Raw genomic sequence first — 27,887 nt, 5'->3', positions numbered from 1 at the left:
CTGAGTGATGACACAACATTGTGAGGCCAAGAATTCCATGGAATTGCAGGAACGGCCCCACAGAGAGATACACACACAAACAAAATACTGCCCATGAAGTGCACTGCATGGGCAGTAGCTCATCAAGAGCATGATTTTTATTTTTGTCTTTAAATCCTGCATGCAATGGAAGGTGGAGGAGAAGGAAGATGTTTCCCTACCCTTCTTCATCAGTATCAAGAAGATCTACCTGCCTTTGTATTTAAGTTCATTAAATTCCAAGATATTCTGTATATTGACAGGATCTTGTGCCTCCTTCAAGGAAGGTCGCCGAACTGGAGCCTGCAGACGAAGCCTGGCCATCTCAAATATGTCCCTTGGATTCTTCTCTCTCCTCCTGCTTGACAGGTTTGTAAAACAAGCAGAAAGCAATTTAACACCATACTATTAATGAGTTGGATGGAAATACAAGATTGATAATGCTCAGATCTTTTATCTTTAAATAAAGCTATCAAAACAGGAAAATATATTTGAAAGTAATTACACTGTGTTATAAAAAAGAGATAACCTTCTTCAAACAAAAAAACCCTTATACTTTACAGAGTGGAACTAAGGCTGGTAATTAGATGTGTCTCTTCCAGCTAACTGGTATGATTAGCTAATGCATTTTGGAAGCAACCCAAATTTATTAAATAAATAGAATATGATTTTTCAGTAAGAAAGAAAGTACTTCCACAACAGTACAGTATTCATAATCATATTCAGCAGATGTAGCACTGCAGTTTACAGGCACAAATTATGCCATAGAAAAAAAAAGGTAATGAGATATAGTTCTGCCTTAGACATCTGTTTTAGACCACTCTTCAAGACAGAGCATTGCAACTTCTATCTCACGAATACAGTCATTCTTAAAATAAATTTTAGCAAGAGTCTTGGAAAAAACCCAAACACATTAGAAAAAAATGAAAAAAAAATTATTTACAAGTTCTACTTTGATATTTTCATTCTACTCATGTATATTGGTCAACTAATACTAGGTAGTAATATAATACACAGTAAGTTCCTGTGAAAAATCTAGCTTTTGAAATAGAAGATTAAATTCTTACCGTGTAACTGGCACATTATCATGACTGGCCACATTTAGCAACTGTTCCTGCAGTCGCCTCTCTTCACTACGAAGCTGTTTCCTCATCTCTGACAATTCGTTTATCACATTCTTCCTTTCCTCTGGAATTGAGCACAAATAATTTAAAAATAAGCCAGGTCAGAGCAACTTTGCTGTCAACTTATAAACATAAGTAAAAAATAATGGGAAAAAACAGATATGAGGAAATGTAAATTAAAACAAGGATTGTACAAACACAAGAATCACAATATTTTATACACTAGAAATAAGATCAGAGTTTATATTTTGAGACAGCACAAGGACCACAACCCCTGAATAGCAGAAAACATACAAATGTCACTGGAAATGTTTCACTGTATTTAAAAAAGGAAAAGCTACGGAATACAAGTGGGTGTTGCCAGCAAATAGCCTTAATTTGAAATATGCAAACCTACACAGTCCTCAGATAAAAGGAACTGCAGTGGTATCTGCAAGCACACAACATCATTTTTTTTCCTGACTCAAGAGTTGGATATCTGTCTGCCTAGTGCAGAGTCTCTTAAGTGGTCAAGAGTTCTAACTTCAATTTTTATTACAAGCTTATGTTGACTTTTCAGACCTGCTTTGGGTCTATGCTGGTTTTTTTTTGTGGTCAGGACAACATTCCTCCACATGTTAAACCAGTTTCAGAAATTCCTCATTTTCCAAATAACATAATTTGATATTTGACTGACTTTTAGACTTTAGTGTCCAGAACTTAGCAGGCAAGGCTTACTAGTTTAAATCCTCAGAAACGAGACTCAGTTTATATGTCTTTAGTTCTCTCGTGATAGAAGGTCTGAGTCAATCAATTTCCAATGACTGCATTAAGAACCACTCTGCCTTCCATTAAGCAGAAAATCCACAAGTCCCTGGAATGGCCTCAGGTACTTTCTGCTGCAGGCTAGCAGCATTTGTAGGACATCACTTACTGCTACATTTCATGTGTTGTTTCTTATATACTTCTAAAAAAAGTATCAGCAGAAAGATTACTGCTTTCCACCCACATATTGCCAGGATAACTAATATTAGAAAAAAAAACAAAGGAGATCCTTCCAGCACATCTGAATTTCAGAACAACCAGTGAAAGCTAAGAGGAATGAGGAGAGGACTGTTAGGCAGACTAACAAAGGTAGGTAGAATTTAAGAGTTAGAGCTGCAATGCTCTACACTCTGTTGGTCTAATCTCTTACCCAGCCAATCCAAAACTTTCCCATTTTGCCCTATTCTGGTCACAGAATATGGTCGCTGTTATGGTGGTGTTATGGTCATATTCTGGTCACTGTTCCAAGAGATCCAGCACTTCCCATGCAGACTATTCCACTATCAGAGTTTTTACAAAAACACGTTTCCTTATGGTGACGCATAATGAATGCATTTTCATTTTGTGTTAAAAATTCAGACATACCATACTAATACATTAATAGTACTAAGAGATAGAAAACACCTAGACAGAAATGCAAACTTTAAAGGACTCTTCTTTTGCAGGCAAGAAAAGGAACTGTAACAGAGAAGGGTTTTGTTGTAATAGAAAGCGAGCCTGCAATGAAGACAAATACCCACCTAATGAACGCAGCTGATTTCTTCTAGCAGGGACAGGTGGAGAAGGAGCTCTGGGCTGGGGAGGATCCTAGTGACCATCATCAATATGAAATGTCATTTGTAACAGGAAGAAATTGCAGTACATTTTATTTCCTTATTTTACTGCCAATGTACATTAACAGTTGGAAGTCAGAACAGTAACCTTACAGGTTGTGAATGCCTAAGGTTTTTTAAACCTGATCTATCAATGTATAATCCAAAATTACTATGACAATAACTATAATGCACTATTCAGAGTTCTAAACAAATCTATTCCAAGTACTGCTAAAGAAATAAACTGACCTACCTCCAGAGCATTCTTCACATTTAGGAAATTTAGATAGCAATGGTTTAAAGTGTGACATAAAATATTCTCTGAAACTGCACTATAAAGTATTTCGCTCAGTTCAGACAGAGTTGGTAAAAAACAAACAAACAAACACTTTCTCAATAAAAAGACAGAAGTATGGACTGAGATTCAAATATTATAAACAATTATTTAATCTACTCTCTTCTAGGAGAAGTTTATTTTAAAAGCCAAAAAAGCCCCAGAGAAGACTATGAAGTAAAAGAAATGAGAGGTGTCAGAACCACTACTTTAAGTCATTTGTGATGCACAGAGGAAAGCAAAGCATATTAGGAGTAATAATCTTTTTGTACTTTGGAAAACATAAAGATTACACAAGAATGTCAGTAGCTACAAATCAACGTTAAATGTTATGCCTGAGCAAAGTTCTTCTGTGAGTGAAAACGATGAGCTGCTAGATTATATGTAAACTTTCTTATCCTAAATCTTGAGATCATCAGACCCCTGGTAAGGGTCTGGACAGTGTATGTCCTCTCCAAAATGAGGTACTCATTCGTACAGAAAATGCACATGCAGAAAAAAACTAAAATTACACACCACCAAAAAAAATTCTTCAATACTTGAAATAAAATTTAACCTTAAATTTCAGAGCTCCAAGACTGATTAATATAAAGGCTGTCTCGTTATCCGTGGCATTCCAGTAAAAACTGAAAACTTTAACAACCTGGCATGATTTCATACACAGTACTTTCTTAAATAAACCAGCAGAAGTTTGCTCTAACAATCTTGTGCTGTCACATACTTGTGCATAGTAAGACAGACGGCTCTCAGCAGAGGGAATCCTTTCCTCTTTTCTTACTGATTTGTTCTGCAGAGCGGGAATGACAGGTGAAGATTGTCGTGACAACTGCAGGGAGGAAACCAAGACTGAAACTACATTCTTATAGCTTCTCAATAAAGTGTTATTTTGGACAGGCAAAGTTTTGTTGGTGTTTTCCCTCTGACAGAAAGAAATGTTCCTAAGTGCATAAAACGACTGCAAAATTTATTTCATGTGATTTTTGTTTTCTTCCTATAGAAATTTTAATACTTTTTTTCTATGCTGCAAGGTGTTTTTTTCTTAATTTATATTTCAGTGATATACCTTTTTTCCCCTAGACACGTCCTTTATATCTGTCTATTTTAGAGAAATTACAGAAATTTAGTACAAATTTTATAAGAGTGTTTTATAATTTACTTAGATTTTGTCCATCAGAATTCTAAGTGATGGATTTCTTACATCATCCAGGTCAAAGGAAAATAATTAAATTACCAAAAACATCATTGTTTAAGATGAACAGTCCTACCAGTCCTCCAATAAACAATTTTATTTATATTTACACCTCAGCAAATGCAGGTCACAGTATTTCACAGCAGATATAAAAATCAACTATTGAGTGCAGATTGTTCATCTTGCTTTTACTATTTTTTAATGCAAATTTGATCAACAAGGTAAGTTTCTACTGCATTATGACTGCGTTTTCCACCAGCTGTTCTCTGTGCATTAAGTATACTGCAGTTTGATACTGAGAGGGGAACAACACTGAAGGTAGAAGTCTAAGAAATCATGTGATTTCCTTAAAATACAGTTATTTTTAAAAGCTTTCTTAGAAAGTCACTTAAACATACCATCTTCTTTTCCTCTTCCATCTTTTCTCTCTCAAGATACTGTCTAAGTTGTTCCTCTTGCTTTTCTTCCTTTTCTTTTCCTTGTTTTTCTGCCTCTTTTCTCCTTTCTTCACCTAATTGAATTACTTCTTTATTTTTCAATCTTCGCTGTAATATAATTAATACATAAAAAAGACTCAATTAATAATTTGTTTTCTTTCTCTTCGAGAAGTTAAAATTACACATCAAAGTGATTAGTATGAAATAAAAAAGCATATTTCATTAGTCTGACTTCAAATATCCAAATTAAAATATATCTTGTGCAAATCTCAAACAGCAGCAGCCCTGGCTTTGCTAACATCATTAAACAGAATTCCTAATAACTTCTATAAACACCAGTTTGTGACCCCAGATCTGACATCAGCTAAGGCTAAACTATAGGAGTCGTTTCCAAAAATCAGGATTAAAGCATACTGCAGACATGCACCAACTATCACAAGACCATAGAGAAATTATCATCTAGTCTCAGTTTTAGTCATGTGACTGTGAATAGCAAGGACACCTGGTCCTACTCTCTGCTAGAACAGCTCTGGTATCCAGAAGAAAAGGCTCATCCAACTAATCTGCTTATACCAGGGAAAGAGAATTTAGAATATAAAAATTCTGTCTTAGAAATTTCCAAGTCCTACATCCTAATCTTATCTTCTATAATCCCATAGGGCACTGAAAGACTCCTCCTTCTTTGATGGCCTTGTGTCCTCTTCCTACAATTATTTATTATATTCTAAATAATGCAAATTTATTAAAAAATGCAAACCCAAGAAATACAAATCTGGGGTATGAATTATATCCATGGGTATTGATTTAGGTTTGAATTTACCTCCATGAAAAGTATCCACTAGATCTCCTTGGCATTCATCCAAAACAAGCAGTATTTTTATCTCAAAGATATCTCCTTGCCAATTCAAAAAGTCTTTACAAAATATTCCTGCATAGTTACATTTTTCAAATAATTATATCAGAGCTAGATTTAAGACAAAAACTGGGATGATTTTTTTTAATTCACCAATTTGATAAAGCTTTTTATTGGCCTCACCACCAATTTCTTTTAGAAAGGAGAGCACTATTGTCATTTATAAAACTACAGGTTTTTCTTGAAAGAATTAACAATACTTCAAGTTTGTAGTATAGCATGAAGAGTGAGAAGAATGAGCTAGTTAATGCTGACAATCTTTCACCTCTCTTCTGCCTAATGCAGACCCAATTAAAAGCAAAGATCAATTCACAGGACGCTTCTCGTCTTACCTTCTACACAACAAATATTACAAAGGGTTAGTTTAGGATGGAAAGAAGTCAAAGTATCAAAATACTACACCTCCTCATCTTTCCTCCTTCTCTCCTCTAGTTCCTCTTCATATGCTTTTTGAATTCTCATCCTCTGCTCTGCGAGTCGTTTTTCCTCTTTTTCTTCTTCTATTCTAAGTTTTTCTCGCTCCGCTTCTTCCCTACGCCTCTTTTCTTCAATCTTAAAAATAAAGCAAAGAAGTATTCAACTGTCAATAGCCAATAACAATCTGATTAACAACATCTACCACCATCATTTTGGCAGTACCTACTTGCAAAATCAAAAGCTATATGGTGCAACTGAAAGAATCCTAGAGCCTGTCCTATATTTCAGCTTCAGAATTTCCTTAAAATAAGATTGTATTTTACTATTTCTTTTTGGCCATCTGAGCCACCCCACTACAGGAAAACTACTTATAAACAATACTAATAAAACCAGAGTACTTCCTAACACTTGCTCTGTTTAAGATGCGCTGGAGTAACACTTTTATTCACTGGTTACATAATGGAGGATGGGAAACCAAAAAGATATGGTAGTTATTTTTTCCCATTCCAGAATTGCAGTATTATTAGACAAAGTGCTGACTTACTGAAGCAAAAGATCTGCCCATTCGTTAGTCTGTTTGGCAGCCCTTTGCATGGAAAAAAACCTTGATATTTTCTTTTCGAGAGATCCACATCAAATACTGTATGACTTTAGTAGTCTCCTAAATTACCTATTATTTCCTTGATAATGGTATTTAATTACACTGATATTTAATTCATGTAGCATAATATTAAATGTGAAATACTATGGACAGAAGACATAAGCTGGTTGAGGAACAACCAGGTTTTATATACCCATCAATAAATAACTACACTATGACTGATCACCATTTCATTTTGATGAACGTGCATTTTTGTCAAGTAGACCTCCAAGGGCAAACATCTTGGTTTCTGTAGTCAGTTATGTATGCAAGCCTGTACTCTATGCACTTTCAGAACTCAATACATATTTAGAGAGCTGTACTTAAAAAATATATATATATCTAGAGCCTAGATTATAGAAGCTAACTATTAAGAAATGCTTGTCTAAGTGATGCTACTATGTAAGCTGAAATGCAAGAAAATCTATAGTATGTAGCTTTTAGTACACCTCTTGTGTGCAGAATTGGCTGTGATAGCACAGGTAAGGTCTTTGGTGGGCAGTGATGATTTACTCTGAGTGTAAACCCTCTTTTTACAATTTATTTCACCAGATGGTATCTGGCACGAGCATTCACCTGTAGACGCAGGAAGTTCTTGTAGGATTCCTGTCGCTTAAGCTGCTCTGGAGATGGAGGTTCACCAAACACATTACCTCGAGCAAAAGGAGAGGCCTGTGCAAATGTAATACCTAGGGGAGGGGAAAGGTTACAGATAAAAAACAAACTTAAGACAGGAAGCCAGAGTGAGGAAGGGGGAATCCGAGACACTTGTTTCAAAAGGAAGCTTATGGCTGTCGTAACTCAAGGCTATAGCTGGGCTTGAAAGTTCTTACATTTTTTGCCTGGAATAATTGCCGGGTTTTAACCATTTAATACCATCCAAGTGAGCTGCACTTCTACTAAATAACACCTACTAGTCACCTATTCTACTGTTCAATCTGCAGCTTAGTATCTAAGAACATTACCTGCAAATTAATTAGAATAGCAAATACTTTAAACCTCGTAACTTTACTGGTTGCAATTCCTTTGACTTAGAACATGCAGTTCTGTTCCTCAGGTTTATTCACTCTTAAAAACAGAGCATCCTAACAGAACAAATATTTACACAAAATAGCAAAGGTTGCTACAAAAAGCAAAGCCCCAGACTGGCAAATAAAATTCTAAGCAGTCAGAAATCTGAATCTGCCAGTATAAAGTGTTTTCTGTACTATAAAGTTTGAAGTGTCAGGTTTCCTTTAGCCCTGAGTTACGACCATGACATAACCATACCATCCCTAAAGCTCTAGATAGGAGGATTAATTCAGATACCACACAGAGCAGGTTTTGCAGAACAGAATCCCTACAAGAAGAAGAGGAGAAATAAAGGAAGTAAAGGAAAGTAGAGGAAGTTGTGTTAACTTTCCAGCTCATGCAGCATGTTCTTCACTCCTATCATGTCTGCTCTGAAGGATAGTGCCTCAAAGATGTGCAAGAGCAATAGCTCCACTGAGCTGAGATGAACATTACATTTCCCTATATGGTAACACCCAAGTCAGATGAAAGCATAAATAACACATAAAAGTATTCCCATAGGAATGCACATGTTTACTGCTGCAGCCTAGCCTTAGGAGCATGTGTTTGCATACCAAGGAGTACACTTTGAGATTATTTTTCCTTACATGGAAGCAATGCCTGAATCCTTCCAAAATAGAACTAAATTTACATGTGGCTCTTTCATGATGGAGTTACTTCCATATAAAAAAAGCAGAATAAATTTTATATACCATTTAGAAGGCATGGATGCAAGACAGACAAGTTAATATGGAAAGTATCAAGGAAAATGCCTGCTGTGTACCAGCTACTATCCTGTAGGTTCCTCTTTTAATAGGGCAGTGTACCAAAAAAAAACCCACAAACAAAGTAACCAAACCCACCAAAACATACACAAAGCCTCTCTACTATGTGGCTGATCAAATTCAAGGTGCAAGACTATAAATTTCCATCACTGATGAGCAACACCTCCTGATCCCAAAATAAGTGATCTAAACAAGGGGCTCTTGGCTGTTTAACATTATTACTTTACAGCCTTCCTGTTCCACTTCTTACTAAATGGTTAGATATACAACCTGTATATTGTAATACCATACAATTCTTCATTAAGAAGTACAACAATTCCAATAAGGAAAAGTAGCATCTAAGCTGAGTTGAGAAGATCATCACCAACCCCGGCCTTTGCCCATGCTAAACTAGGGACAGGTTTGGAGAAACAGAGTGCTCTCATTTAGATGTCTCACAAAACGTAAGAAGATAAAAATGCATTAGTTTCAAAATATGAAAATAAATCAAAGACTCTAGAATTTGGAGGCAGTGCACAGGGCTCCATATGCACCCAATTTACCTGTAACTTTTAGAATTTGTTAACCTAGTTACTGTACCAATCTCACCTTAACCTCTATCATGATACACCTGAAGACCTCCTTTTATTCCACAGTCTCCCCTACTACACAGCTGTATTTCACTGTGTCATTTAAAAATAAGACAAACACGTACAAAGATTTTATTAGAAAACACCAAATCTGGAAAATTAATATACTGATCCTGACTCTTCAGGGCTAAAACAGCTTTAGTTATCATTACCGATAAGACAGATAAGATTTTAAGAGCACACAGTGACAGCAACCAAGAAATTTGGGAAAGAAGCATGATACTGACTTCAGAGGTAGAGAGCACTAACACTATCACAGGACTACCAGAAAGAGGTAAAGAACTATGGAATTTTGATCACTAAGACTTAGGGATAGTTAAAGGAGTAATACAGTATTCTTAAAAACCTGCTATTTTATTTGTAGATGCTTCTGAGTTCTCAGGTCTCGAGGAGGCCAAATTTAGGTCAACAATAGCCCTTTTATCTTCATATAGTCTTGCCTCTGGTTTATGATATGCCTCTTCATTTCGCTTGTGCATGACATTCAAGTCCGCTAAAGGAAAGGGGAAATAACTGTTTATAGTGTTTTAATCTCATAAAGGCATGTTCACGATAGATTCTCCAAAATACAGGGGGTTTTGACCAGATTCCACTTTTCCTGAGCATATCAGCCATGGGAACAAAAAATTCAGGCAAAGACAAGAATACAGAGGCTAAGGGTGAGATTCTAACAATTAGGTACTATTAACTAACAGATTAAAAGATTCATCTTGTCACTTTTCTTTTGTCAGGAATGATTCCTCATAACAAACTTCCCTTCTCCCTTGCCTCAAAATGCTATTAATTGGAAAGATAAAGAACTCAAAGACAAAATTGACTGTCAAGTCTGTGTTGACAAGCAGATATTTAGAAACTACCCTTTCTTCTATCTCCTTAAAGCTGTAAAAATACTTTTGAGTTTACTATTGATATTTTAAGTGCAGACTCTCTCTAATTACTGTTGAGGGAAATAAGTGCAATTGAAGCACTGAAGCATATTTTGGTCTTCATGTCTTCAGTAATAATCCAGGTGCAGATTTCAATATGTAAGCAAAGCAACATTATGAGACATTTTTATCAAAATTTACATGGTGCCTGATCAAAGATGTTAATTTCAGCTGATTTTGAAATGTTACCATACTACACTTAGAAGGCTCATTTCAAAACAAAAAAGCACTGCACAGTTTTCAGATTACTTTTTGAAACAGTGTTTCTGATAATTATGAACTACTGTAGTCATTTAAGCACACAGATTCAAAAACTTTAAATTCTATGCCTCTCAGTAAAGCAACCTTTGCATATATCAGAGTGTGATAAAAAACTATTTACAGACATTTTTAAGAGGATAAAAAGACAATACATCACATAAAAACCACATAAAAAAGACATGTCAGAAAGCATGACCTGTTTCACAACACCCAACATAGCTTATCCATCATGGTGGGAAAAGTATTTTACATATATAATTTAGGAAACCAGGGTAAGAAGCTTCTTTCTCTTGGTTTCTCATTTACAGACACAGATAAACTTCTCAGCAGTTATGTGCAGAGCTCAGGCCAGTATGAGACCTTTACATTTCCAGTCACACCACTGTTGAAGCCTAGAGGAAGAAGCCAAACACATAAATACAGTGCCTGAAGTCAGGCAGTATGAACACCTCTACCCTGAGGATAAACACAAGCTTGGATCCTTAATACAAGCTTCTAAACTTTTAGTTTGGCCACAAAATCTTTAAAAAGCATTTAAACTTTACTCACTACTCTCAAAATATACTATTAATTTTGACATATGTTGCTCAGGTGTCATACGACTAAAACTGATTACTTTTTTATATAAACTGTTACCCAGTAAATATTAACAATTTACTGGAAGGGTAGATGAACAACCTGGATCATAGCTACCTTCCAGCTCACTACTTCTATCTTGTACAAAACAGCACTCGGTAAAAAGCAAGCCTTAAAAAACATTACTGCTGAGTGCTCTTGATATAACCATTTACCAGCAGTGTTACTTTGGGAAGTATAAAAATTCCACTTAGCTTTGGATATTTATATAAACACATTTCCATTTTTCATATCACAAATAGAGATATCTTAGCCTAGAAATCATTAAAAAAAAAAACAAACTAAAAATCTGTTCCTAGGACATGCTTCAATAAAAATCTTCACAACAGACTTTAGCATATTTGTATTGCAGATGATTCTGACAGCTTATTTTCCTCCTTCTCCCTTTACAATTGCATTGTGTCTTCACTTATAGTTGACACATCCTGTGTTTCCCATTTTGTCTAGATTGCACTCTTTGAATGATTCTACAGAAATCAAAATAATAACTCAATTATTCCTGGAGTGCATCTCCTTGAAACAAGTCTTATTTGTCAAGGGCTACCAGTGTTACAAAACAAGGAATATTATGACTGAATAGAGCCCTTACGAGAGCAAGAAAACATCAGTCTTGAAAAGACAACCCATAATTTTCACAAACATACTTATTAGATTTCCTTCTGCATCTTTGAGAGGAGCACCACCACCACCTCTTCCCCAGGGATTATAATTCTTCATTTCTGCTTCTAACTTCTCCTTCTCCTCTCGCTCTTGTCTGCGTCGCTCTTCTCTCTCTCTAATCTAAAAACAATCCAACCAAAGTTAGTTCCACAATAACATCACATTAAGTAGAAGTTGAATAAAAAGTTAATAGAGTGAACGGAATGCTCTCGTTATCTATTTCCCTCATCTAGAGCAAGGAAATCCAAACAGTTCCCTGCCTACACTGCAGACAGTGCATTGCGTTCTGTTGTCAAAACGCGCTTGTCCAGTTGTGCATAATCAGAGAAACATCCTACACATCATAAAACTTCCAAGTTCCAGAAATGTCCACATGTGACATTTGCACTAGATCAAAAGTTCCATATCTTTGGATCTTTGATACAGATGTTTATACTGGCCGAAAATTAAAAAGGCAGAATTCTACAATATTACTGCATTTGCTTCTCTCAATCTGGTATGTTTTGTTTAACCAAAACTTAGACTGGAGATGACTCCTAACAATAAATGCCTTAACAGAATGTTACACAACTCTATAATAATTCATGAAATAGTTTTCAGTGGTAATTCACTATGATCTATGGACGTAACACAGGAATGTTCATATGCTTTGTTCTTCTTTTTCTTCAAAATCATTCATGTAATTAAGTCTCATAATTTATACCATTTATAAAGAGAACACCTGTTAAAAAGTCCATCTTTTACTCAAAGCTTTTAAAACATTAACTATTTACGTATTTGAAATTATGTATCTGAAATATATTAATGTATTTTTCTTAAGTTTATTTCTCGTGTGCATTAGAAAAACATTTCATTAGATAAATATAATTAGATAAAACACTGTAAGGGTGGGGAGGCATTGGAACAGGTTGCCCAGAGAAGCTGTGGATGCTCCATCTCTGGAAGCGTTCAAGGTCAGGTTGGATGGGGTGTCACACAGCATGATCTAGTGGAAGGTGTCCACGGCAGTGGGGTTGGAACTAGGTGATTTTTAAGCTCCCTTCCAACCTAGGCCACTCTATGATTCTTTAATATCCCCTCATCAAGTAATCACAATTCCATAAGAGATATAATGAGTAAACAAAGATCCATCTAGCCCTTCAACTGTTTACAAAAATCATCAGTCAGGTTTATCTATAGCAAAAAGAAGAATATCCTGATTGCTTTCAACCATAACAACTATGAAAGATTGTATCATGCCATGTCCATTAGACTTTTATGACATATTGTGCAGTCTCTCATATAGCAAGGTAATACTTTAGACTATAGTGAGAAAATGCCTTCAGAGAAGCACATGTACAGTACCTGACAATATTCCTAAAGGGTTATTATATTCTTCATTTGACCTTGGTTGGCAACCTTTCCTTTATCCGTTATGCACAAACAAAATTAGAACTACAGTATTTTTATAGACATTATTTACCTCTACCAAGGAAATACATAAAAAATAGGAAAACGTTAAGTGTCCCTGAACCAGGGAAATTTCTGCAAAAGTAACATGTTTCATCATGGTCAAATACATTCTATAACTATAAAATCCCACAAGGTACAGCAGCAACAGGCCACTAGAGTACAGGACTAAGGTGTGTACTGGAACAGGAGAAACAAAAAAAATTGTCTAGTCTATCAAAAGAGAAGCTAAAAAGAAATGAGACACCACCTACAAACACACTGGAAACAAACGAGGCAAACAATTGAATTAGTGTCCAAATGATCATGAAGAAATTACAGAAATTAGACTGTTCCTAATAATTAGAGCAATAATGGAATATCAGAGCCATTCCTTTTAAGATGTAGGTTCTTATGTTTATGAAAATAATTATATAAAGATACATGCCTGGAACTAATCTGTTTGCTGTAACATTTTAACATTCTCTCTGCCTCTGACAAAAAAAATTTGAAGAGCTTACTGTCCACCTGAAGAGCTAAAATGAGCTAAAGCAGAGTAAGAAGAAGGAAGTAATAAAAGGAAGGAAGTTAAAAATCTTTTTCTTTGTAAGCTACATAAAATTGTCTGAAAGAGTACTATAGTTACAACCATTATATGTCAAAAAATAAAAGAATGAAGAGTTAGAAGCTTTATCACTCAGTACCTGCTGTTGTAATTCTTGTTGATAAGACAATGTTGCCTCTTTGGAAGGCTTTGTTTTTTCTTCAGAATACACTCCTATGCTTCTTTGTCTGTCTCCTGTATTCCTCTGTCCAATGTTACTTCTAAATTGAAAAATCACACATATAAAAGCAAAACATCACAGGGTCCAGAGTGGGGTAAAAAATTTTTAAAAAATAATCCCTTCCTGAAGTATTGAAGAGCTGTTGTTTCCCATAGCCTGGCAGTTTATAATCCCAAACATTTTCTTAAATCCATATGAAAATAGCAGTTCACTGAATTATTCTTTTATTGTCTAGATAGGAATTCTCAACTAGAAGTTTGAAGAGTTGTCTTTAACCCATTTTATTTCAAAGGCGTATCTGTTCTCAGCAAAATATTACCAACACAAAAAGAAAAATACACACAAAGAATATGAATGCAGAAAATACTTACAAGGGCTGCTCTACTGGAGCTTGGCCTAAAGGAGGATCCAGACCAGGTGTGGGTTGCATTCCCATCATACCTGTACCATCTGCACAGTAAAAAAACAAAACAAACCATATTTTAAATTTTGAATGCTCAGATATAAGTATTTGTCATTATCTAAAAGAACAGAGTTCACCACTCAAACTCTGTGAGTATAGAACAAACAGAACTCTCAGCTTCTCTAACAAACTCAGCTAATCCTTAATGCCCTCCAAAGCAAGAAATACAATGCCAAGGTACAAATCTATTTCTTAAACTCAAATAAATCCCTTTAGATTTTACAAATTACCTCATTAACATATTCTACATCAAATAACAAAATTAAATTAGTTGCTTAATGGTGATACATCCTCATTCTTTCCAAATGTCATTCAAATCAACTAATAAAAGAGCTATTTTTCTAAGTTTTTTTTCTCCTTTATTTTACCTTTTCTATGAAGATAGCACAAAAAATTTTTAAGTATTTCTGATTTTTTTTCTCTAAAAAAGAAAAAAAAGAAAAAAGAGAAAAACGAACACCACATAATCCAGTCTCTTCCTACACAAATCACAATAGTTTCAATCATGAAATCTACATGAAGCAAAGGACAGACAAAAAAGGAGTTATTAAATTATAAAAGTAGACCATTTCATTTGTTATTTTAATATATTTAATGTATTAATAAATATCTTTAAAATATTGATAATTATATCTGAAATTGCAACAACACCGACACATGTAATTAGTTATTATTTAAGCAATTTTAGTAAATAATGTTTTAATTATAAATATTATAAAGAAAATTATCTGGGAGGAGTAACCGCAACAAATCTGAGACTAGAGCTTGTTCAAGTGATGAACAAGATTTCAGGAAGCCACAGCCCTTTGTGTTGCTGGAGAAAATTACTTCATTCAAAAACAGTATTTAAATAAAAGGCCCTTTTCATTCAATACACATCTTAAAAATGGGTTTAATTTGCTGTTACAAGTTCTACATTGTTCATCATTTAACTAGATTAAAAACAGTCCTATGAATCACTCTAACAACCAAGCCACCTAAAATCATCAACTTACAGTATGCAAGAGCAGGATCCAAAGGATTCCTAGCTCCATAAAAGTAATAAGCATCATCATAAGGTGTTTTATAGTTGTCTGTCAAAACTGGTGGTGGAGGCGGTGGCAACGGTGCAAGCCTTAAAGAAAAAAGGGACACAATTCCTTGGTTTGTTGTACAACTGAAAAGATATCCTCAGAAGAAGGCGGGGGGGGAGAGAAGGAGAGGGAAGGAAAGAGAATGCAGAAGGGGCAGGGACAGAAAGAGAATTCATTATGGAAAATTCTAGATTTAGTTCAGCAAGACCTCTCATTAGTGGCATGCAGGAACAAGATGCAATAAGTCTCAGCAGGGAATTAACCTTCCCTGAGGGAGCAGTACATGAATCCAGACTATTCCAGAGATCTAAAGAACACAAAACAAGAATGCCTCCTTTAAGTGGCTCAGTTAATGGTACTTCCTGTCTACATCAGTAAAGAAAACAAGGCATGATCTGGTCAAAGGGTGAATAGCACAGCACAGCTTCAGCCACATGCCTGAAGCTCCTTCTCTCCCTGAACAGTTTAGTCACAATCACAGCACCTAGTGGAAGCTGTCCTTGCCTACAGTGCATTTCTGAGCTCAGCCCTGGGAGACTGCTTAATTAACAGGAGCCAAACTGGTGCCATACCAGCCTTCTGAAAACATGGGCTCTGCAGGGGCTGGGCCCAAGCATTCTCACAATATGATTCAATATTACAGACATGGACATAATTTCTACAGCTCAACCCTTATCCTACACAAATATCCACTATGAGACTGCTTCCTTCAGAAATAATCCAGCCTCCATGGCTGCTTTCCAATAAACTATGAGGAAGCTGACATTGTAAGTTTATTCCAGTGCAAGGTAGTCAGTTTTCTGTTAATTGTCAAAATATTATTTCTACCTTCATCAGTTCCTTGGAGAAGGATCAACAGTACTACTGAACTCTGCCTCAGCAAAAATAACATGCTAAACAACAATCCTATTTAACATGTAAAATGAACATGATGGTGAAGCACCTGGGAGCTACCATTTCCCCAAGACTGCTGACTAGACTCCTCTGAAAATCTTTATCACTCTGAGAGTCTTCATTCACTGGAGAGGCTGAACGGGCTGGCATTGGAGTTTGGAAAGCCACCCTGGGCCTTTCAGGAGGTACCTTCTCTTCAAAAGCTCTTGCTGTGAAGCCAAACTGCTTTAATCTGTTTGGCTGAAGGAAAAGAAAAAAAAAAAAAAGAAGTAAGAAAAAGAGAAAGGAAAAAAAAAACCCAAACAAAACAGTTACATTATTACTAGGAAATATCTGAACGTCCATTTATGTTGGGTTAAAAACTTCACTGGATCCCAACTTTCAAATTTCAAATGTTCAAATTTCTAGTAACTGCCTTTTTTTCTCTCAATGATCTACTGGGAATCCAGTATTACAAGGAAATCCAGGAAGTTTATCAGAGATTTACAAAAAGCAACCTTATCATTGGTTTCAGAAAGTATAAAAATCTAGTTAATGTCCAGAAAAAAGAACATTTCCAGAGGTGTCTGTAGAACAGTTTATCTACAGCTGCCAATTTTCCACAGAGAAGTATTCTCATATTATGCATAGAAAAGTTTCTGAAATCCCTCCCCTCCACCCCAAGACTGAAATAGCTTGTAATCAGTAAAAACTAAAATCTAATACACACTGAGACTTCTTCCAATAAACATTTCCTTGCAATACCATTATTTTATTTTTTAAATTCCTTTGATCGTATTAATTTTTTCAACCACAAAAATTATGAGTTTTTGGGGGGAGTACTTTTTAAAACAGAAGTAGCAAATGTTTATTGATAACTGTCAGCCTCAGAAGAAAGTCAAAAGCAGCATGCAAATAAGGTGAAGGCATGCAAGTCAGTTTCAGAACTACCTATAACACCCAGAAAGCCCTTACAGCAACTGCTCTGCATAACTACTCTAATGTTTGTTTAAATAAGGCAATATAATAGAAGAATGGAAAAAAAATAATACACTGTATAAGTAAAAGAGATTTTCTTCTGAATTTATTGGTCCTAATATTTAAGTTCTTCAACTAGTAACATGCATTTGGAGAAAGTAATACCCGAAACCAGCTACATATTAAATATCTATATGCCCTACAATATGGAAATATTTCAACAAAATATTAAATCTTTACCTCCTCATCATTTAGCTGCAAGACAGTGTATACAAGGCAGTTAGTACTCACCAATCAAGGACTACAGCGTTTTAGATAAAAATTCTCAAAATTTACTAGACATTAATATTTGCTTATAGCATTTAACTTCAAATTTCTAGATGTGAACACAGAGCTGGATAACGGATACTAGCTAAAGCAATTGAATTTTACAAAGCAGTCTACAGACTTTTTGTCTTTTCAAATCCAATGTCTTGAGCTGCAGAACATTTAAAGCAGCCTTTTACACTAACAACTTTAATATTAAAGCATTCCCAAAGTGCCCCAGATTTCAGCTCTACCACTGATTTCAGATGTGACTTCAGTACTCAGTTCATCCTGGGTATTGTTTCACTTTAAAAAAGCAGCATATATAACAGTCTACATTTATAGATTCTTAATCAGGCATTGCTATTTAACCAACCTGTAATTAATCAAGAAATGCACCTAATTAGAATCTCTCCCTGAGAGGCAATTTAAAGCTAACAGTGACTGATGCCTAATGAATGTAGCAATTCAACTTAATTGAAGGCTTTCAGCTAAATTAGTGCTTTTAAAACACTATGCATGCCATGTACTTGCTCTAGATAGAATTTTGTTCCTACAACAGGCACTTTGCAGACTCTGACAGAGATGTGTATGGTATATTGAGTACTGCAGCACAGCATGCTTCTGCATAGTCCGCTTTGATTACACAGAACTGTTTACACTGACCTTGCAGCCTGCTGAGCCAGAAGAGCCAGCATCCTCTGCTCAGCGCTGCCTCCTCCCCTGCCCGCCTCTCAGCTGTACCCTCTATTCCTCTCCCTTTCACCGTGTGAATCCCTGATCAGCCAGCTGACCCCTCTATACCAACTAAAACAGTAAAAAAGATTCAGATTTTTGCCAGATAACCGAGCTGAATGAGTTTGAAATGGGGACCAAACAAGCATGACAGATACTTTATGCAGTGAAGGCAGGAACATGCAACCAGACAGGTGTTTTTCCTCCCCACTTAGGAGTAAGAATTTTGATTCAGCTTCATTGCTTGTCTGTGTGCATTTTCAATCTCCCGTCTCCCAAGTTTAACAGAGAGAAAGAACTTGTTTCACAGAATGTCCAGAGTTGGAAGGGACCCACAAGGTCTGACTAATAGCATCTTACAGCTAGCTATTCATCCACCTTCATTTTCTAGCAAAAAGAACCTTCTTTCCCCTCTACTGAACCCTCCAAAAACGGCACAAGTTTCAATCTGTGTCAAAGCATTCCTCAAAAAGAGCACTGGTGATAATTTAAACCAGCAACCAGTTAACTTAATAACCAGTATTCTTGCTTGAAAGTTACCACCCTACATGCTAAACAGCACATCTCCACCATACCCAACCTGCAATGGCTTTGGGCACATAGCAAGTACATGCAAATCACACAAGTTCTGTCAGTCTCTGCAAGACTATCAGTTTCCTAATAATGTTACTAGTGCTGACAACCTACTCCTGGATGCATGCTAATCAAAATTCTTCATGTAATCATCACCTTACTAAGGAAGTGGAGACAGTAGTAACTCTGCATTAAGTCTTACAAACAACACAATACCAAACAACTTGTTTTTTACAAAATCCTGTAAAAATGCTTGTAATCCTAAACACTATATTGAATCACTTTAAAAAAATTACAAATTTTAAATTAAAAACTGTTGGAATGAGATCCATTCATCTGCAAAACAACCTCTTTTTTAATGGAGAGAAAGCTTTCTGCAGCATACTTTGCACTCCTAAAGAAAGGTCACTACTGTGTGCATTTAAGAGGCTACCACTGGACACTAAGTAATTTAGTCCATGATACCCACTGTTGGTACAAATTTCTATTTGGACACAGCAAAAGAAAATGCTCAATAATTTCCATGAACATATTTTCCTCTGATGCTGAAAGTTTAATGACTGACAGCCTGTGCTGCTTTTGACTGGAGAAGAGTTAATTTTCTCCACAGTGAAGGGGACGGGATGTGGGGCTGTGTTTTGTATTTGTGCTGAACACAGGGTTGATAATATTGAGGTGGTTCCTTTCATTGCTGAGCAGCGCTTCCACAGAGCCAAGGCCTTTTCTGCTTTTTCTGCTGCCACACTGCTGAGGAGCCTGGGTGTGGCTGGGAGGCTGGGAGGAGACACAGCTGGGACAGGCAACCCCAACTGACTAAAGGGATATTCCAGACCATAGGACATCATACTCAGTACAAAAAGTCAGGGGAAGAAGGAGGAAGGGAAGGATGTTTGGAGGGATGGTTTGTCTTTCCATGTGATGGCTGAACACCTGCCTGTCCATGGGTAGCTCAGAATTAATTCTTTGTTTAGTTTTGCTGGTGTGTGCAGCTTTTGCTTTCCCTGTTAAACTGTCTTCATCTCAATCCTTGAGTTTTCCAGCTGTTACCCTTCCTATTCTTTCTTTCCCTGATCCCACTGGTGGGGAAGTGAGCAAGCAGCTGCTTGTGAGGCTTGGCTGCTGGCTGGGGTTAAACCATGACACAGCCTCATCACCCTGGGCTTCAATTTTGTGGTACACTGATGCCCTATTAAATAGCCCAACTTTTATCATTTTATAGAAACTCCGCAGAGTTTTGTGAGTAAGCAACCACAGTATGCATGTGAGAGAAAAAAGAATAGGCTATATAGATTAAAGAAAATCTAAATTTCTTACCTGCTTTTCTGGGTCTTGAGCTCCAGAGGCAGCAACTGAGAGATCAAGTTCCTTCTCACTGTTTTGTTTTTGTTAGAAAAAGAATCAAATCAGAAAGCAATAACTACCATATTAATTCTTTCAAAGCACAAATTCAAAACTCTGTAGTTAAAAGAACTCTAAAAATACAGGAAAACAGAAGACAATGATTCCACTTGAATTCTTCTGCAATCAGGGAAGGAAATTATATAATATTTGTAAATACAGAGAACTCCCAAGAAGTATCTGGCTATCACCCATTTCACCTAGTAAAAATCCAACTACCATAAAAGGAGAATTCGCCACAATTCTTTTTTACTACAGTTTTTCAGGACATTCTGAAAAAATTTCTCTTTATTCACATTCAAGAAGTGAATATTAAACACATTCAAATCAATGATTTAAGAGTGCAGCAATAAATACTGTTTTGAAATTTCTGGGCTCAGGCTTGTTCTACATGTACAATTTTTGTCACAATGAAGCTGTCAATAGTAACCAATTTTTAATTCCTTATCCCTTCTCTAATATTGCTGTTTGTTTTTATGTATCCAGACTACAATTCAGTATATAGTGACTAATAGGTAAAGAAGAATTAATATTTTATTATTCTGCAGAAGCTAGATGATCAAATGCTTTAAAAATGAAAGGTTACTTTCCAAAATTGGAGGGCAAAAACAAAATAATTTTCAACTTTGCCAACTACATAGGAAATCCTGTACCAGCAAAAAAGATAACTTTAGTTAAAGCTTCTTTACCCTTAAGAAACTAAAAAATCAGTTGTAAAAATGAAGAAGTATCTGGGTTTTCTTCATTCTGCTGAAAGCCTGTGAATATGTTCATTAAAAACTAAAGCTCTCATGACAACGAGTTTAATTAAATGCAATATTACTCAGCTGCCTGGAATCCCTTAGTTATGAATTGCTTCTTACCACACTGAATTAATGGAATGCCTTTAAATTTCAGCCATTATCTTTTAAAAAGATAGTAACTTGCCATTACCGTCTCTTATTCCGCTGTTGCTCAGCCATCTGTTCCATTAGTTCCCGTCTGTATTTCTCCTTTCTCCTTTGAAGCAGTTCTCGGTCCTGACCACCTAATGGAAATGACCACACATTTGTGTAAATGTTCCACAAAGTACACAAAAGGTACTGGACAAAAACATTGCATTTCAGTCAATTTAGAAACTGGAACACAGCAGACTGTACAAACACTGTATCTCTACTGACCAAAAAAAAAAAAAAAAAGATATCTAGTTTTAATAGACAATTTGTTTGGAGTATAATGACGGAAACTACTAAAATTTTCATTATTATTTTCACTATTATTTTCCTGGTTTGGTATAGTCAGGAAGCTATCAATTTCAAAGCTATTCGGTACAACAGCAACTAAAAAAAGTAACTTAATTTTTTTTTATCTAATGTTCACCTAAGGAAGATACACTATAGTACTCCAAAATTATGAGGCACTGCTCTGCATAAAACTGAACATTAAAACTGAAGGGAGTCAAACCCATGGGGAGGAAAGTAAATTGCTCCACTTTTAGGATGGTTCCTGTGACTACTAAGAATTAGCAAAGTACCAACAGACGTATGTAAGTAAAAGGAAATAGTGATAACAGCTCACGTAGATTTTAAGGAACACAAAAAACTTTTAGTTTGTGGTGGTTCCTCCACAATAAGCGCAGAGGTCTTCTATTATTTTAAAAACAAACCCCAGAAAACATCAGCAGCCCCTTCTGCATTGTAAGACTATCAGGCACAAAGACTCTTAACATACTCTGTACACAACCTGGCTGGACTTCTGATGAAGTAGGCCTGAATAATAAAGAGAAGCAAGCTGGAAAGAAACTAAAACAAGCCAAATAACCAACAGCAACAAAACCTGATGCATGACTGACTTTCTTAAATTTAAAAATCAAATTTGTGATTTGTAGTCCCTGTTGTGTTGAGACTACAAAGTGGCCAGAATGTGCAAGATAACCTCACGGTTTGTGAGTTTGGGGGAGTCTGAAATCACTTCCCATTTTCAAAAAATTCCAGTTTTAATTTACTTAATCTTTACACAACATAGTTTACAATACTCTTCTAACCAGGACTCCTAGGAGTACAATTTCACACCTCTGTGTCCTCAAGTTACTTCAAATGAGATGACTGGGCAGATCAGAGAGTGATCCCTATGACACCACTGGTTTAATGCTGCCTTTTAAACAGTTCCAAAAAACTGACCTGCTACACAAAACTTTGAAGATCAGGTAAATTCAAATGAAAAAATTAACGGAAATTATTCTGACAACTGTTAATCTATTTTGCATTATTCAAAGCTAGCCTGCCTTCAAAAGCTCCCATCCAAAGAACTACTAGAGTTCTTTTATTCTTGCCTTATAGTTTCCTGAATTCAGCTAAGAATGCTAGGTCTTCACCAGTATTTCTCTCTATTACAATCAATACTAGTGTTTCCTGCTAAATTTTCTGGCTACAGGAGAGATAACAGATAACAGTATTTTTCATATTTCTGCAATTAAAATTCACTGTAAAGCTGTGTCTTTAACAATACAGAAGTTAAGATTTCTCCTATACTTCATTTTGTAAAAATAATTTATTCACTTATCTGGGCCTTAAAATGTTAATGAAATCTAAGAAGAAACTTGGGTGCTTCAAAATTAATAAGTCAAAAATGAATAAGTTAAATTAAGGGGGAAAAGGAATACGTTTTGCTTTAGTTTCTCTATGTAAATATAACACTTATTTACCGGTCTTGGAGACAACTAGGAAAAACAAATGCTCTTTTTTCTAGTTTTTAACTATTCACATGGAGAAATAACATATGCAAAGAAAATCTAACTCGGTGTTATTAGTGGGGTTTTTATACATACCGAGAACAAGGCCTGTTGCATATCGCCTTTCGCCTGCAGACTTGGCCTGTTCACTAGCTGAAGAACTAATCTGTATCTGATTTCTGGCAACGACAAAAAACAAAATGGAGTGATCAAACTCAACAATTTCCTACACAGTCTGTGGGAACCATGACATCACTATGTGACACACTATAGTTTGTATCACTATGTGACACAGTTGTGGCAAACAGTTTTCTACAATTGGCAAAAAGGCATGTCTCACAATTCCCATTTGCCTGTGGTTTCTGAAGCCATCAGAAAAACTGACTCAGTTGAGCACTTCACCCATGCTGACAGACTGAATGGTGCCAGTCAAGAGTTTATGTAAGGACTTTACAAGTGCTCTACTTCTGCCTCACCCACTTAGATCATTTCAGGATGTGCAAAAACAAGACAAGAGGAAGAAAATGCATTTTAAAACTACTATGAAAACAGGATTCCACAGTATTTGACTCAATAAAAGTCATCAGTTGGAGAATAGGTGCTCTATTAACTCAAAAAGAAAACTGGCATGCAAGCTTCAATGGCCATTTTCAGAGGAAACATGTCTTATACCATATTCTAGCTGCAGGAAAAACTAACAGGCATTTTAGACAATGTTTTGCAATTCAAAGTCACTATTTAGTCTCCCCATGATTTTGTAGTGCAATTATCAGAAAAGTACATGATATACCACACCTAGAATCTCCAGTTCTTGAGAACGGCCGCACACGTGCTCTCTCCTTTAATTCATCTTCATAATCTGCAGGTACATCTCTTACCATTCCATTCAGATAGGGCCTTAAAGAAATAGAAAATACTCAGCTATGCTTGCCTAGAAACAGCCAATCTGAAATGGAAGATTCAGCAGTTTTGTGCAAATGCATTTGCTGCCTGAATGCACACTGGACAGCAGAACCAGTCCTGAAAATATCACAAAATATTCTAGAAATAATTCACTTTGCGAGCACTGTCAGGGCAGCTCTCTGTCTGGAATGTGAATTCCCGAGTCTACTTTCCTGCAGCCCTTATCTAATGAGCCTGGTTAAGAGTTTTGAGAGCTAAAGGGCTTTTGACACTCACACCACATTAACTGAAACAGATCTTGCTGCTCTTAATCCCCAGGAGTCAGCAAAGTCTTCAACAGGTTTTGGCACACAGCTATTGGGCAAGTCTGGTGAAACAGCCAATTCAGATATGAAAAGCTTCTTCCATGACAATCTACACTTCACTACACACCTGACAGACTTTTAAAGGGTGAGATGACTTTTGTTCAGGGTAAAAGACTGGCAACACCGTGAATCCAAAAATTCAGGAGCTAAAATCTGAGTCATCTACATAAGAAGTGAAATCATATGATTGAAACTTCAAGTAAGCTCAGAGATGCCAAACATTGTATAAACACAAGAGAGCTTTTCCTGAAAAGATCTGGGATAGGAGAATTTATAAACTTTTCTTGACTTGCAAAATAACATCTCTGTAACGAGGACTTCAAGTTATCATGACAAAATAGGGCAAAAATAGGTACTCAATGAAAAACAAAGTACTCAACAAAGGCTATCAAAGTTATACTTTTTCCAGAGCTGGACAGAGCCATGGACTTCCTATTACACACACACAAAATAAAAAAACAAAACAAAAAAAAAACCCCAAAAAACACCCACCAAACAATCAAAAAACAAACAAACAAAAAAAACCCAAAAAAAAACCAAGCAAAAAAATGCAAAAAACCACCAAAACAACAACAACAACAAAAAAAAACCACACACAAAAAAAAAAAAAAAGAAACCACCTAGGTAAGCATGGGAAAAACCTCATTCTTTTACATAAAAAGACCCACAGGTCTGTCAATCTCTAATTTAAACAGAAGCCAATAATCAAAGGCAAAAGGATGCAAGCAGATTATTAAACATTGATGTGGCATCTTAACAACACCAGAACAACATGAAAGAACATTTACTCTCTTGGCATAAAATGATGTTTCACAATCAAGTTCATGTTTATGACAATAATCAATCTACTCCTTACAAGGCTGGTCACATAAGACTGAAACACAGCCAGGAAATAGAAAGCCAAGTCTCAAGTATAATGGAAGGATGTAGGAAGGAAGCAAAAAAACAAACCTTGGAATTTAAGAGGCAACCTTTTTTTTGTAAAACGTAGCCAGCTTAGCAGGGCAGGCCCAGACGTGTTGGCCAATTCAATCAAGAAGCTGCTGCCTCCTGTTTACAGGACAGACCTGACAGCTGGGGATGGACTAAAGCATTCCACTCCTAAGAACTAAAACATTTTGCAATTCTTCTCACTTCCCAGTCACTATTTCTGTTTGTTGAAATATGCCACAGACCTTGTGCCTCCATCAAAACAAAAACCCTTCTGAAAAGTCCTGTTATGAACATCTGCCTCTCCAAACTAATAAACCTGATATAAAAACCTAAGAAATTCAGTAGAGCAAATAAAAATATGCCTCCTTTTGAATTTAGTATCCATAAGTGTGTTTGGGAAAAGTTGACTTAGCCTGAAATGTAGAAAAAAATTGCTAACTCTACTCATCTAACTCTAACTCAGAAGCAGAGCTGTCACCGAGAAAGAAGTTCCTCCTTGAAGAGACTGAATTTACTTCATAGGAGGTTAAGTGGAGCTCCTTTCAAAGGAGAAGAAAGTACTAGATTAAAAAACACATTTAATAAAGAAATACTGAAAATTAATTTTCAATTATAATTAATTAGTAGAAAATAGACACAAAAAACCCCAAATAATCTTGTTCAGGAAATTCAGGCAATGGTCCAGCAGCTTCTTTTAAGAAGATGCACCAAGTCTGCCAACAGCAAAGATAAGACTCTCTTCTCTATTAAAAGAAAGACTCTCTACTCTTTCTTTTAAAAGAAAATTTGAGATAAAGCAGTTTCAGAGGTCTCTCCAAATAACTCATGGACTGCCTGGTGATATATCAGTCACTGGTATTTATAAGCACCATCCAAGATTTCTGGAATAACTAAAAACTAGTTTACTAATATCCAACATGATGTCTACTGTTAGTTCAAACACCATACTTGCTAATATTTTATTTATATAGTTCTGTATAAATTCTTTATGAAACAAATTAAACCCTAAAACATTATCAAATGGTTACTTTTATTTAAATAATAGACTCTGTGTCCAACTGCATTAGACAGTGGCAAACAGCTGCCTAATAAAAAGAGGACATCATCTTTGTGAGTATTAACTAACATGGTATTAAATACTGCTGTTAGTTTCAAAAATATTTTGATTGTCTTTGTTAGACACCAAGTTAAGCTTCTAATTATCTTTCTTTCTGAAAAGCTATAGGACAAGTCCACTCTATCCTAAAACCTCATTTGCTCATTTTTACCAGTAATACACTACAGAATGGAACAAATTTTGAATTTTGCAGTCTCTTCTCTGAATCTCAGCAGAAAACAGGCAATCTTGTTCTTCTTGTCTATGTAACCACTGTTTCCATTTGCTAGCCTTTTTCAGAAACATTGAATGAATAAATACATGCTTTTTACAAGCACACCAGAACACACAGTCTGAAACTTAGTAATTACACATTTATTAGAATCTGCCTCTCCCAACTACTTCCAGACATTTCATTTTTTCCACAGACTTACTTCCTTTACGATTACTTTTTTTAAAGGCTGAGAAAGAATATCAAGAACTATTCTTGGAGAAAAATTATTCAAACTGTCTTGGCATTTGAAACTGGAAAAGAAGTAGGAGTTTATTGAATTCAGAAAACGCTTTTCTAGTAGAAGAGCATTTCCCCTCCCCCCAGTTATTAATTTGCATACTATCCAGAAAATTATCCCTGTAAACAATGACTCAAAAGATCATTTAACCCATCCACCAGCAAGTAACAACAAAACATAATAGCAATATTCAACACTGTTGAGAGTGGTACAATTTGCCTTTGTTTTCCTAGAAGTGTTAATTCTAAAAAAAGAAAGTGTTTATTTTGCCTTGCAAAGGCATAACACTGGTTGTTCCTTCACTGAAGCAATCGCAGGAAAATAATTCTGGCAACAGGCTTAACACAAACACAAATAACTACAACATTCATGTTCCCAAGACCTGGAAAGGGAACAAAATAACACTTTTAAAATGTCATTTGAAAATTTATTTACTGCTGAAAATAAATTTACTGCTTTGTTTAGCTGTATAAACAAATTTCAAGATTGGTGCTGTTTCACACCACAAGCCATCTAGTTTTGAAAGCAACCAGTTCTTGCAATGGAATACCTAAAGGTGGCCAGAACGTCAAACCCTGGATGACTAGGAAGGCTATACTTTTTTTTTTTTCTTTTGAATGAGTAAGCTAGAAGAGAAAGATTAACAATTTATGTCAAAGTAACCCAACTGATGTATCAGTTAACACAGCAAAGACTATTTAATACCGAACAGTACATAGTATCAGTTTTCTCCCTGAATGATTTATATAAGACACCCTCTTTTGTTTGGTTTAGGCTTTTGTAAATGCTTTTTCAAACTGTGTAGTTCTTACAGAGATTAGCACCTATTAAAACCATCAGGATTTGGTTCAACTACACAGATGTTTAAACCATGTAATTTAGCAAGGCATGGATTAAAAAAGAGTATTTTTAAAAAGCAGACTTTTACATTTATTTTATACGTATAGCCACATGTACCAAAAATTGAAGCTCAAACCAGTTTTGGAATCTGAACTGAACACTGATTTGCTGTAACTATTGCAGACTAAGGAAACAGAGGTAGCATTGGGTTCTTAGTGCAAGCGTTTGATCTCAAATACGTTTTCTGGCAAACCACTCTTCATAAAAATGAATTGTGGACT

The 27,887-nt window shown here is 35.8% G+C and overlaps 1 protein-coding gene across 19 annotated transcripts in view; it reads right to left on the bottom strand.

Annotated features, from left to right (window-relative positions):
• The window catches only part of CSPP1 (centrosome and spindle pole associated protein 1), a 62,302-nt gene that overhangs the window by 14,676 nt on the left and 19,739 nt on the right, over positions 1–27,887 (bottom strand). For 13 of the 19 annotated variants that reach the window (XM_038129097.1, XM_038129098.1, XM_038129096.1 and 10 more), the window contains 17 exons: positions 23,753–23,854; positions 23,054–23,136; positions 21,181–21,274; positions 20,164–20,221; positions 16,328–16,518; positions 15,307–15,425; positions 14,220–14,298; positions 13,768–13,888; positions 11,620–11,755; positions 9,499–9,645; positions 7,265–7,377; positions 6,034–6,183; positions 4,680–4,826; positions 3,814–3,918; positions 2,687–2,753; positions 1,086–1,206; positions 234–379 (listed from right to left, as the gene is read on the bottom strand). In XM_038129097.1, the coding sequence (XP_037985025.1) occupies positions 234–379; positions 1,086–1,206; positions 2,687–2,753; positions 3,814–3,918; positions 4,680–4,826; positions 6,034–6,183; positions 7,265–7,377; positions 9,499–9,645; positions 11,620–11,755; positions 13,768–13,888; positions 14,220–14,298; positions 15,307–15,425; positions 16,328–16,518; positions 20,164–20,221; positions 21,181–21,274; positions 23,054–23,136; positions 23,753–23,854 (1,979 nt within the window). The remainder of the gene's footprint in view (positions 1–233; positions 380–1,085; positions 1,207–2,686; positions 2,754–3,813; positions 3,919–4,679; positions 4,827–6,033; positions 6,184–7,264; positions 7,378–9,498; positions 9,646–11,619; positions 11,756–13,767; positions 13,889–14,219; positions 14,299–15,306; positions 15,426–16,327; positions 16,519–20,163; positions 20,222–21,180; positions 21,275–23,053; positions 23,137–23,752; positions 23,855–27,887) is intronic. The other 6 variants (XM_038129094.1, XM_038129111.1, XM_038129107.1 and 3 more) reach the window with 3 other exon arrangements.

This window comes from Motacilla alba, chromosome 2, assembly GCF_015832195.1.
Source record: "Motacilla alba alba isolate MOTALB_02 chromosome 2, Motacilla_alba_V1.0_pri, whole genome shotgun sequence".
Taxonomy (NCBI): Eukaryota; Metazoa; Chordata; class Aves; order Passeriformes; family Motacillidae; genus Motacilla; species Motacilla alba.
The sequence above is the reverse complement of the archived record's forward strand: the minus strand, read 5'-3'. Positions and strand labels throughout refer to the sequence as shown.